The sequence below is a fragment of the Galeopterus variegatus genome, unplaced genomic scaffold (genome assembly GCF_000696425.1).
Source record: "Galeopterus variegatus unplaced genomic scaffold, G_variegatus-3.0.2 Scaffold8698, whole genome shotgun sequence".
NCBI classification, from domain to species: Eukaryota; Metazoa; Chordata; class Mammalia; order Dermoptera; family Cynocephalidae; genus Galeopterus; species Galeopterus variegatus.
In genome coordinates this window covers 18,298-30,910 of record NW_007734809.1, presented here as the reverse complement: position 1 = coordinate 30,910, position 12,613 = coordinate 18,298, and the positions used below count along the sequence as shown (strand labels likewise).

The 12,613-nt window shown below is 57.1% G+C and overlaps 1 protein-coding gene across 2 annotated transcripts; it reads right to left on the bottom strand.

Annotated features, from left to right (window-relative positions):
* Positions 1-1,371: 1,371 nt before the first annotated feature.
* Positions 1,372-12,565, bottom strand: LSM4 (LSM4 homolog, U6 small nuclear RNA associated (S. cerevisiae)). Of its 2 annotated transcripts, none has more exons than XM_008593089.1 (5): positions 12,433-12,565; positions 7,628-7,669; positions 6,138-6,236; positions 3,999-4,182; positions 1,372-2,018 (listed from the first exon to the last, which is right to left on the bottom strand). In XM_008593089.1, the coding sequence occupies exons 1-5, from the start codon at positions 12,433-12,435 to the stop codon at positions 1,927-1,929; spliced, it is 420 nt and encodes a 139-aa protein (XP_008591311.1). In that variant the 5' UTR covers positions 12,436-12,565; the 3' UTR covers positions 1,372-1,926. The 2 variants fall into 2 exon arrangements, with proteins under 2 accessions (XP_008591311.1, XP_008591312.1); XM_008593090.1 differs by lacking the exon at positions 12,433-12,565 and adding an exon at positions 12,109-12,161.
* Between the last annotated feature and the right edge of the window lie 48 nt (positions 12,566-12,613).

Genomic DNA, 12,613 nt, shown 5'->3' with positions numbered 1-12,613 from the left:
GGTGAGGGGGCACAGGAAAGAAGGGAGCCGGGACTGGAATGGCTCCTGCCTCCAGCAGTGTGGGCCAGAAGCCGCGATTACACAGGCCCAGGTGCCAGAGATTATTAGCCCCCTCTAAGACCCATAAATGGAGCCCAAGACCCTGAACTGTGCAAAGGCAGTCAGGGGCGTTTGAACACATTCTAGGTTAAGGATCAGCAAGGGAGGGAACACGGAACCAAGATAAGCAGGAAGGGGCTGGGGCCTCCAAAAGGCTTCCCACTCCCAGTGTCCTAGAACACGAGACCCCAGAGCTTCCAGATTGCATCAAAGCCTGTGACAGGGACGACCCTTGGCAGGGAGGGGCCCAGCCCCCCAGACCAGAGCCCCAGCGGCCTCTGTAAGCCAGAGTCCAGGGCGATGGGGGGGGGGGGGTTTTACTGCAAACAATGCTTCCCTCCCTCCCCACACCCCTTCCCTTCCTGCCCCTTTTGCCAAGGACTCTCCCTCCTCCAGAACCCTCCCCCCGCAGCCCATCCCTCCCTGGGGACAGCCACCCACTCTGTTGAGGTGGGTTTGTGAGGCCCAGGGCTTGCCATCCCTCAGTCCCACTTGGACTCTGTCCCCAGAAAAGGATCCGGGTGGCAGTGGGTCCCATGAGAGACCAGGGGAGTCGTGGGCACCAGGCTAAAAAGACCTTAAACACGGAGATCTGTGAGATGCGGGTAGAACTCTGAAGACCCAGGAAATGGAGTTCCACATGCAGCAAGACATTATATCCCACCCACCCTCAAAGCAGTCTCACGGCAGTGCCGGTGAGAATGCGTGCTGACAGGGACCAGCCGACACGTGTCTCAGGCCTTCCCTGCGGTCACACCGCTTTACTTACAAAAGGAACTGTCTGTGGACAAGGTCACAGGAAGCACTTTCCAGAAGTGCTGACTTAAGGTCTCTGTGGATTACCTAGGTGTGACATGCGGAGCCTCGACTTGCAGAGGAGGAAGGAGCCTTGTGAGACCTTCGAGTTTGGCAGATGACAGAGCCCAGGCCACGGGGGTACCACACTTGGCTCCTGCCCAGGACCTTCCCTCCCCACAGCATTAGCCATCTCTATCAAGAGGGGAGGGGATAACAGGATAATCTGACGTGGGGGCTGAGGGGGACCCTCAGTAGCCGGCTACCACCCAGACACCAGTCTCACCTTTTGTAAGAGGACACACCAAGGGATGTGGAACCAGTGACCCTGTAGAAACACTCCCACCTAGTGAGACAGGCCACAGCCCTGGAAAGGAAGCTTCTCTCGCGGGGACTGTGATTTCCTGAGCTCAGGGACAGAGGACACAACTCGCCAGGTGTGCCCAGCGACTCAGAAGGAATGATGGATTTGCAGTCTGTAGTTGGATCCATTTTATTTTTGTAACACAGAGAGGAAACGGAGAGGCAGGGCCCAGCAACATCCCTGAACAGGTTCTAAGGCATACGTCATTCGTCTGCATTTGTTTTAAAAGGCAATTTTGGGGCCTCGTTTAAGGAAACTCTGAAGTCTGTCAATCTAAGCAGGAACGGCTGGAAATAAAAACCTCCTGTCTCTTCACTGCCACGAGAGGCTGCAGTGCTAAATGCAAAACAAATCTGTTTGGAAAATGTCCTTAAAACAAGAGCGAGGGCTTCAAAGCTGCCTTAAATACACAGAATCTTCCAGGATCAAGCTGGCTGCTGAGATGGTGACTTCACAAAACCAAAAACACCCAAAGGACATTCCCAACTGTAGAACTGCTGGTTAAAAAAAAAGAAACTTCACCTAAAGTGGAGAATCACAAAATGCAGTGTGTGTGAGGGGGGTCCTCCCCCCACCTGCTGCTTCTTTTCTCTCAGGACACATCCATGAACTGGAGGAGACCCATGAAGCGGGCGGGAGGGAGGCGCGGCTCGGTCTCTGGGGAGGACTCACTGCTTGCCCGCCTGTCTGCCTGGCTTCTTCTCTGGCTGGCCTCTGCCCGTGCCTGGAATCCCTCCTCGGCCCCGGCCGCCAAACACACCTGTGGGACAGAGAGAGGGGGCTGCAGGGGAGCCAGATGGGCCTCGGACTCTGGCCCAGATCTCGAACCCACCCAATCGGTGAAGTGGGGACAGTGCTCCTCCAACCTCCCCAACTTGGGGTGGAGCAGCTGACCAGGGCAGGCATGGGTGGGTCTTCCAGAATGTTCTCATAATGACAAGAGACAAAACCCAGTCCCCAGGGCCAGAAAGGATAGAGGACAATGTCAAGTCACACAGGGACTTGGGGCAGGCATTCTGGGAGAAGACCAGGGCAGGGGGTCGTTGGAAAGGACAGAGCCAGAAGGGCTTCCAGGAGGGGAGAGCAAGGCCAAGGCTGAGGCAGGTGGGGGCAGAGACTGGGGCAGCATGATGAGGCTGGGGGCTGCACTGGGGACCCAGGCCTCCTCTGCTCTAGCAGCACCCACAGCCCCTGGTGGAGAGTGGAGGGGCACGTGCCTGCACACAGCACTGAGTCCCAACCTGACACTCCTCCACTTGGGGGGTGCAAGAAAGAGCCGCATCTCCCAGGACCCCCTGGCTCTGTGAGCCCCATCTAGGGAGCTATTTGGGGGGGGCAGCTGGCCAGTACGGGGATACAAACCCCGATAATACCGCGCTCTAACCAACAGAGCAAACCGGCCAGCCCCCTAGGGAGCTATTTCTGGGAACCTTCTAGCCAGGTAAATACTTCACCAGAGTTTCGGAAACCAGGAAAGCCAACTCCAGCGAGAGGAGCCGGTACACCCGCAGCACTCACCACGGGGCCCCTCTGTGGAGCCTACTGGCGGGGGGAACCTTCAGCCTGCAGTTTGAGACTGACCCTTGCAGAGGCTGGAATCACTGTCTTCTCTGCACACCTCAACTCCGTAAAGTGGAGTTGGGCTCTGGCGTCACAGAGGCTCCAAGAGGTCAGGGCTCTTGCCAGCCAGCCGTGGGCCATCCAGCCTCACCTCTTACCAGGCAAGGTCAGCTTTGTAGCCTGGAGGGGCTTCTGCAAGATTGCTGCCGCTGAGGGCCAAGAAACCCCCCTTCAACAGCCTTGGCACCAAGTGCTAAGAGCTAGGCCCTTAAGCTAGCACAGGGGACAGACAGAGGCATGGTCCAGGCACAGGCTCACCCCCAGGCCTACAGAGGCTCCCTGCCGGGAGCACCATCCCTGCCCCCTTCCCTGGCTCACTCCTGACCATCCCTTGAGATTCTGCTCAGGGCCCTGTGGCCTCCCGGGGGAGCTACTGGAGGGTAGGCCAGGCTTTGCCTCAAGCCCCCAGGCCAGGACCTCAGCCTCGCACAAAGGAGGTGCTTACAGATAAAAGAAACAAAGGCCAGGGCCCTCTAAGAATACAGAGCTAGGGATCTGCAGATGGCCTCTGGGCCCAAGCTGACAGCAGAACAAACCGAATTTTATGCCAGATTTATAATCTCTCAAGGAGGGAGGGAGGCAAGAGTCCATCACAAGAGACGTGATCTTGGCTTTGTATAAGGGAATCATAGCAAGGAAAGGGTCTCATGCCATGACGAGCTGGGGTCCCTGACAGCACACTGGAGACATGGGCACTGACGGACCCCTCTGCAGAAGGGAAACTGAGGCTTGGGGAGGCAAGTGGATGTGCCCAGAGCACCCACCAGGAGGTAACACAGTGGGAGCCAAGCAGCAAGATCAGGGCTCAGGGCCCAGGTCCTGCCACTCCCTGAGCTACACCAGCAGAGCAGCCCGGAGCACAGGGCTCGCAAGCGCAGCCCTTCCACTTACACAGCGCCCAGACCCCCACCCAGTGGGCGCTGCCCTGCATGGATGACATGTGGCAGCCCCAGCCGCTCCCCAGAGGGGCCCCGTGAGTCATATCCACCCACCCTCTTCAGCTTCATGGGGCGGGCAGCTCAGAGGCAGGGACACACTGTGATGACACCAGCCAAGAATGTCAACACAGCAAGGACGGCCGCCACGTGGTGCCGCCTGCTGTAGGGGAGGGGAGGCCTACCTCGCCCAGCGCCCCCCATGCCACGGCCCTTCTGCTGCTTCTGCTGCTGCAGGCCACCACGGCCGCGGCCCTTGGCCACCACCTCCTCCTTGACCATGTCAATGATCTCGTCAGGAATGCGCAGGTACTTGATGGTGCTGCCGCGGATGTAACACTCGGGCATCCGCCAGAACTTGTCCCCGTCCTGTGTGAAAAGGGAGTCCGGTTTTGCTCACCCTGTCCAGTGCAGCCCTGGGAGGGGGTCTCAGATCTGTGGGGTCCCTGCAGAGTTGGGTGCAGATGGCTGGGGGCAGCATCTGCTCCCATCCAGGCCAAACCTGAGGTTCCTAAGATATCAGCCACCTCTCCCACCAGGATGTGTCAAGAGATTCGCATAAAGCCCTGTCCCCACCCCACTGCCAACACCCTTGGGCAGGAGCCAGGGCCTCTTCTATCAGATTAGTTTCCTAGCCCCAGGCCTCTGCCTGGGCTCCTGGACAGCCCTTCACCCCCATGCTCCTAGAAAGCAGATTCCAATATCTCCCTGCTTAGAACCCACCCAGGACCCCCTTTGGCCTGAGGAAGAGGTCCAGACTCCTCAGCATGGCCCAAGATCCAGCCCCGCCCAGCTGCTCTCTCCCAGCCCCCTCCCCATCCTTGCAGATGGAACTGCTTCTGGAACACATACCACAGGCTTGCCCCCGGCTTACACACATGGTTCCTGCCTTCCCCTGTCCAGCTAACTCTAGCCCCGGAAAGGCCTCACCTCCCTGAGACCTCCGGTCCTCCCATCAGTCTCTCTCCTCCACACCTGGGTCAGTCTCGGGGGACAAAGGGACTGTTTGGCTGCTGAGTCTCCCCAGGGACACACATAAGCCCCTGACCACACAGGAACCCCTCAAGGCCTCAGGGCATTTGCTTCCCAGAAAGGTGGGGTCTCTGCATCCTACCATCCGAGGGAGGGAGTAGGAGTCACACGGGCCTCCCTTCCCAATCCCTGGTGACAGAGCCATGATCCTCAGTCACAGAGGGGCACTGCCCAGGGAAAGCCATGGGTCCAGGCTAAGCTGGCAGTGGAGGCCAGACCAACACCGGGGATTATCCAGCCTCTGAATTAAAGGCATCATCTTGTCACATCTGGGGTGAGGGGGCATCAACAAAACCCCACATGCTCATGCTCTGCGACACACTCGCATACTCCAAGTCCCAGATATGGACAAAGACCTGTCAGGCAGTGCAGAACGACATGTACACGGTTGTGCGCCAGGCTGGGCCCATCCAGATGCCCGCCAGCAGAACATCAAATGCCAGGAGGCCACTTCTGGTGGCCTGCTGTGGAACGACCCCCACCACTTGGCACAGAACCCAAGTCTGTGAGGAAGGGGTGCCCCACCCAGGCGAGAGCCAGCCACTTTGGGAAGAAAGGAGGCACTCCCCTGCCCTGCTCTGTTGAGGTGGCCGGAGCAGACATCTCACCTCCCAGCAGCTTTCTCCCTGTACCATGGGGGACTGACTGACAGTGGAGCAGAGAGAGGGTCAAGGCACAGGTTAGCGAGAGAATGCCATCGCCCTCACCACTGTCCTATCCTTGTCCTCATCTCTGTGGGTCATCCCAAGGTGGGGAAAGGACCATGAGCCCAGGGGCACCATCCCCCAGCCCTAGCCATCCAGCAGTGCTCCTAGCCAGGCACTTCCTGGTTTCAGGCTCCTGCCAATGTCTCCTGGTCCACTGGGGCCTTGGTGCTGCCCTCGCCCCCTGGTGGTTTGGACATCCTGGCTGTCACACAGCCACACCACTGTGGCCCACAGGAGCTGGGGAGGAGGATCAGGCAAGGGGGTGGCCACATGCCAGCCCCCAGGCCCAAGTCCTTCCTGGTCAGGGGTGGCACAGACAGACACACAGTGTTGAGGCCAGTGGGGCAGCCTGATCCCTGCTCCTGCTCAGCACCAGCCAGGGGCAGCTTCCCCACACCACAGCTGCAAAGTCCAGAGCAAGCTGGGGGACCTGGAGGCCCAGCCTGGCCCTAGGCCCTGCCCCTGTACCCACTGGCTCCTCCCACAAGACTGAGGGTGAGGTCTTCACCCCACTTAGAAGTGAGGACACCGAGTAGTGGTAAGCCCCTGCCCAAGCATGCACCCCCAGCAGTGGGCGGGCCTCACCCTGGACGTGCAGATGACCTCACGCAGGTTAATGTTCATCCAGTTGTCACAGCTCACCAGGTGCCCGTTGTATGTCTCCCCATTTTTGAGCTCCACCAGCTGGAAGAGAAACGGGCCACGGGTTGGCTGTGGCCTCAGCCCTGTGGCATGGGCCCCATTGGAGTTGGGCCACCACTGCCCAGGCCTGGTCCAGATACCTGGTGGGACAAAGCCACAGCACCCAGTGCCCTCAAATGGCCCTTCTTACAGGCCACAGGCTCTGCTTCCCTGTACACATTGCTGGCGCTGTTAAGCTCTCCAGTGAGACCATTCTTTGGACAATTAAAACATATCCAAATCTTTAAAGGGGAAAACTAGGTCGGAATAATAGTGGCCACTGACTCAGGGTGGCCGGGGCCAGGCAGGCGCATCTGGGCCGGTCCGGGCAGACATCCCTTCAACACGAGGCGCATGACTCTGGTGGTCTGAAAATGCTGTTCTTCATTATAATAATTATTACTTGTCCATTTTGGTGTGTTTGGAGGACAAAGATAAGCAGCACAAAATTGTGAAGATACGCTGTGCAAGGAAAAGGCTGAGATTTAAAAAAAGAATCAACTTAGGTATCTGCCTGAGAGAAATAAAGATACATGGCACAAAGACATGACACAGATGTTCACAGCAGCACTGTCTGCAATAGCCAAAAAGTGGCGATAGCCCCAACGCCCATCAGCAGATGAACAGATTAACACGATGTGCTGTATACCCACACAGTGCAACACCAATTGGCCCTAAGAAATGAAGTCCTGATACACACTACAATGTGGGTGAATCTCAGAAATATCATGCAGAATAAAAGAAGCCAGACACAGAAAAACACATATTCTATGATCACATTCATATCAAATGTCCAGAATAGGTAAATCCAGAGACAGAAAGCAGATTCGTGGTTGTCAGGGGCTGGCGGTGGGGGATGGGAAGTGACTGCTGATGTATGCAGAGTTTCCTTTTGGGGTGATGAGAATATTCTGGATCTAGACAGAGCTGGTGGTTGCACAACAGTGTGAATGTCCTAAGTGCCACTGAATGGTGTATGTATCTGTGGGGGAAAAGAAGGAAAGAAACAACACATCGGTGTGGAAAGAAGCCACACTGTCGTTAAGGACAAAAAGTAGTTTAGGTAACAATGCACACAGCATGATCCCATTTATGTGAAAAAAAGTTACATCCACATTTGCACACATGGTGAAAGTCCGGTCATGTGTACATCAAAGACTCAGTCAAGTCACTGGGAAGATTTAGGAAGCAGCTTCCACTTTCTATACGTCTGTAGGGTTTGAAATGCTTAATAAGCACGCACTACTCTCATAAGTAGCAGAAACAACACAGGTCTGGACATGTGTGTGAGGGAGAGGACAATGAACTGCAGTGTTTGGTGGACAGGCAGGAAGCAGGCATGATGCCCTCTGCCCACAGCGTCCCCATCTCCATCCCGGGCCATGCGTACTCACCATGGGGTGGTTCTGAGCCGTCTTCAGCAAGGACAGGGGGAGCTGAAAGGCAAACGGAGCCTCGTGATTGGGTCTGTCTGACCAGCACCTGGGCGCTCTGGCCTCTGGGTGGGGATGGGACGCACTGCTCCCACGACCAGTCGCCCAGAGCTGGGGGTGCAAGAGCACATGTCGATCACCCCCAACTGAAAATGCCACTTCCTCACTCTGCCTGACCCCGGATTAGGAAAGAGAGCCTTGTGCCCCTCTTTTCTCCCAGAGGCGGCCACCACCAGGTCTTGGTGCTGACTGTTCTGGTCATCTCGTTACAATGCATGCTGCAGTTGCACCACAACAGAGTTCCTTCTCCCACCTGTGTTTTACACGCATTTGGCATCTCTGAGACACGCCCAGGCTGGAGGACACCAGGAGACGGAGCTGAGGACACTGTGAGTTGGAGACCGAGGGTCTTGCCCAGCACAAAGCTAGGGACACAGCCTCATCCGACCTTGTCTGTCTGTGTAAGGCCACGCCTCAGAGGGCAGCCCCGACTGGGGTGACAACCCCATTCTGAGGTCACACCTGGGTTTTCAAAGACAGGCGGTCCCCAGGTGAGGGCAGAGGAAGATTCCAGAAAAAGTCTGGTTACTACAAGCAATGGCAGATGAAAGATATAATCTTTATCAGCACCGCACTCTCCGTGAGCCACGGGCCGGCCCCGTTGAAAGATATAATCTTTAAAAACTCACCCAGGTAAGGTGAGCTTTCAGGACATACCAGAGTACTTCAAAAAGTTCATGGAAAAATTTCTATTCTCTTTCAATTCTATTTGCCCACAAACTTTCTGAAGTACCCTCGTACCTTTTTCTGTCATTACTGAATTTTATGACCAAAGTATTATGTTCTTCTAACTGGGGGAAAAAAAATCAGCTCTTTCATTTTGGAGACACAAAGCATGACCCGTACTCTGGGGGCTGCCTCCAGGTTTCCAGAAGGGTGACTCAGGTGGCAGTGCCTGGATCCAGGGTCCAACATACCCACACCAGTACAACCATGATGAAGATGCCAGCACTGAGGGGCCTTGAAGATGATAAACTGCCTCACAGGGGACCGAGGCTTCACCCCACCTTGCCCGGCAACTTTGGAATTTCAGTCGCCTTGGCCTCCAGCAGCCTCTGCAGGGAGTCCCGTGCCCCCCACCCCCACCCCGATCCATGGGGGTGGGAACTCAAAGGCCTCACCGTGTGGAAGCGGAAATGGCTCTCCACCCCTCGTCCCGGGTGGCTCCCCAGTGGAAGGAAGGGGTTGGGGAGGGAATCCTGCATCCCACAGACCCTTCCTGAGAAGAGCTGCCTGGGGAAGGTCTGGCACCAGCAGGAAGCCAGGCCCAAGCCCACTTCCTCCACTGACTTCCTGGAAGGGCCAGATAAGGAGGAAGGAGAGGCCACGTGGTGGAGAAGCGCCACTCCTAGAAGCAGCAGGTGGGCGGGCTGGGGTCAGCCTGCAGGCTTCTCACTTGGAATGCAACCCCCCTGACGCTAGAGAGCCTAGAGGAAACACAGGGGCTCCAGGCTGGCACGTGGGGCCCATGCCCGGGTCACCCTTTACTGTGGAGAAGCTGCGGATTTTCCTTGGCAAGCCTGTTTTCTTCCCAGGGGGATGAGATGCCTGGCCTCTCCTCCCAGGATGCTGGAGAAGGGGCAGAAGTCAGGCAAGCCCCTGAAGGCAAGAATGAAGATGGACTCAGTGTCCACTCAGTCTGCAGATGAGGTCTAAGCACCCAGAATGGGAGGGACCTGCCCAGGGACACACAGCAAGCCCTGGCAGAGCCAGCTAGAGGCTGGTGCCTGTTGTCAGCAGGTGACTCACAGATGTCCTGTGTACACACACCTTCTATGCTGATGACAGCCCTTCTTGGTTCACTACCTTGACCCAGCTACCAGCAGCACAGCCCTGGAGGACCCACAACCTCTTCCACTGTCACTGGCAGTCCCCTATCCACAAAGCAGTAGAATGTCAGACACAGATGGGACTGTCACAGCCTTCCGCAGATGGGCCACAGAGCCAAGCCGAGGCTATAGCCACACTGGCCAACACACCCGTTCCTGCCATCTGACCCTTGTTCCTGCTGTTGCCTCCGCCTGGAGTGACCTTCCCCAGATCTCCTGCAGCTAGGCCCTAATGGCCACCCTCTGCCGTATGGCTGTTTCCATTACAGGATGTAGGCAGCCTCTAATTATCTTGTTTATTTACTACCTTTCCCTCAGGCTTGACTGGAAAACTCAAAGTGGGTGTAGACTTTGCCCAGCACCCAGCAAAGGGCCAGGCACACGAGAGGGACTGGCTAAATATTTGCTGAATAAATACAGGAGGGAAAAGCACACACTACCCAAGGAGGTGGAGGGTAGGCTGAACACTTGCCCCAACCCAAAGATAATGAAAAGAGTGGCTCAGATGGGGAGAAGTAGTATAGGGACAGGGACTCAACTCCCAGGCTGAGACCCTCCGAGACTGCAATGGCCTCGAACAGTAGCCATGTCTTGATTTCCTCTACCACTCCCCCCGTCCTCATCCCCCAAACCTGCTGGAGACAGAGGTCAAAGAAAGGGTGGATCCTCAAGAACTTTTTTTTTTTTTGGTCTTTTTTCCGTGTCCGGCAACGGATCGCAACCCTCAGTGTTGCCCCCGTACCGGGCCGGGGACCGGCAAAGGGATTGCAAGCCTCGGTGTTGCTCCCGCGCCTCGCTCAGCCAGTGAGCGGGAGCCGGTCCGTATGTGGGATCCGATCGGACGGGAGCGCCGCCGCGCTTCCCAAGCGCCGCGCTTCCCCAGCGGCGCCCCCCCCCCCCCCCCCCCCCCCAAACCCGGGGGGAGAAAGGGGAAAAAAAAGGGGGGGTCCCCAAAAAATTTTTTTTTTTTTTTTTTTTTTTGGTCTTTTTTCCGTGTCCGGCAACGGATCGCAACCCTCAGTGTTGCCCCCGTACCGGGCCGGGGACCGGCAAAGGGATTGCAAGCCTCGGTGTTGCTCCCGCGCCTCGCTCAGCCAGTGAGCGGGAGCCGGTCCGTATGTGGGATCCGATCGGACGGGAGCGCCGCCGCGCTTCCCAAGCGCCGCGCTTCCCAAGCGGCGCACTATCCAGTGCGCCACCGGGCCGGCCCGATCCTCAAGAACTTAAAAGGTACATCAAAGTGCCTAGTGAAATGGAAGAGGGTCAGTTACCCAGTTCAGGGGGAGACAGGGCCATCTGGAGCTGAGACAGTCACAGAGCTTCAGGAAAGGGAATTCCTTTCTCTGGGATTTCTTAGGACATCTGGGGTCTGATCTTCAGGTCTAGACCAATCAAGGACTCATTCAGGAAGCCTTACAGGACTCCCTACCCCCACCACTCCCCCAGGCCACTCCTTCTTCTGGCTCTGCCCTGACCACAGAGAACTAGGAGAGTATGTCTGTCATGTCTTGTCCACTCCTGCCTGGCTACTCCTCCAGGAAACTCCCAGAAAGCCAGGACCTGGGTACTCTCTGGATGTTCAGAAGGTAGGAACATGCAGAATGAATGAATCCAAACTTTGCACAGGGGCCGGCCCGTGGCTCACTCGGTAGAGTGCGGTGCTGATAACACCAAGGCCCCGGGTTCGGATCCCATATAGGGATGGCCGGTTCGCTCACTGGGTGAGCGTGGTGCTGACAACACCAAGTCAAGGGTTAAGATCCCCTTACCGGTCATCTTTTTAAAAAAAAAAAAACTTTGCACAGGCACTGTTCCGCACACCAAGAATATATCGGTGATATAAACAAAGATCCTGCCTCCATGGAGCTTAATGCAGAGATGGATCCTTCTAGTTCTGCTCATCCCCTTGTGCCAACTCTGCCCTCCCGGTATACAGCAGAGACAGACGGGTTCTCTTCTTTGAACCCCTATCCCGACCGGGAAGATTCAGCAGGAATTCTCACTAAATCCTGGGCTGAGAAATGTGCTGCCACCCCTTGGGAGCCCTCGTTGGCCTGGGTCCAGTATCCCCCGCTGTTTCACGGAATGACTCTGGAAGTCGCTCCCCCACTGGGGGCTTGGTTTCTCTCCCTGAAAACATAAGGGCTGGGTGCTAATGGCCAGGAGGCTGCCCGCCTCCTTACCTGTACGTTGGGGAACCTCCACAACCGTGAACAATGCGGCCCTGGGTGAGTCTCAGTTTTTCCTTCTATACTACTGGAGGATGCACTGTCCACCCCTGGCTCAAAACGCCCCCTTCCCTTGAAACAACATGCTCTGTGACCCGGGGAAAACAACTCCCTCTCCGGGTCTACTTTCCACCCGGGAAATAAGAAGGTGCACGCAAGAGATCTTACTGCTGACATTCTAAGGCCCCCAAGCCCTGACATCCCCCAAACTGACTTCCCTCGAGAACTCAGGCCGGCCCCAACTTCCCAGCGCTCCAGCTTTTCCAGCTACGAGGTTACACTGAGCCGGGCGAGCGCGGAATCCCTCTCCTGCCCGAAAACTCACTCTGCTGCATCACCGTGGCCTTCGGTGGTCTCCTCTCTCTGGCCTCAGTTTCCCCATCTGCAAAATGGGAAGACGGCGGCGAGGCCGCTGTGCTAAGGATGCACATGCGTTCAACCCTAAATCCCCCGACACCGACGCGCTGAGCGCGCCGGCGGAGCCACCTACTCTCTCCGGCCTCAGTTTCCCCGCCTCGGGCCGGGGGGCGGGGCTCGAGGCTCGGACTGCACGTTCGTCCGGCGCCGCCCCGGCCCCTATCCCCCGGAAGGCACTGGACGGCTGCGCCCCCCGCCTCCCGGTAAGACCCCGCCATCGCCTTGCCCTCACCATGGTGTCGGCGGGGACCGGGATCGCCGGCCACTTCCGCCGCTACCGCCTCCTCTCACGCTCCTGCCCAGCGCTACCGCGCCGCGCGCCACTAGGCCGAAAGGGAGTGACAGAGATGAGAGCCAATCAGCACGCAGCTATGGGGATGAACAACCAATCCAGGCGGAGTAGAGCGGGGGGG

Excerpts from the sequence above, each read along its gene's own strand:
- LSM4 (XM_008593089.1), bottom strand. Across the intron at positions 6,237-7,627 it reads CGGCTCAGAACCACCCCATG|CTGGTGGAGCTCAAAAATGG; the intron begins GTGAGTACGCAT and ends TTTCTCTTCCAG. Across the intron at positions 4,183-6,137 it reads AGGTCATCTGCACGTCCAGG|GACGGGGACAAGTTCTGGCG; the intron begins GTGAGGCCCGCC and ends CTTTTCACACAG.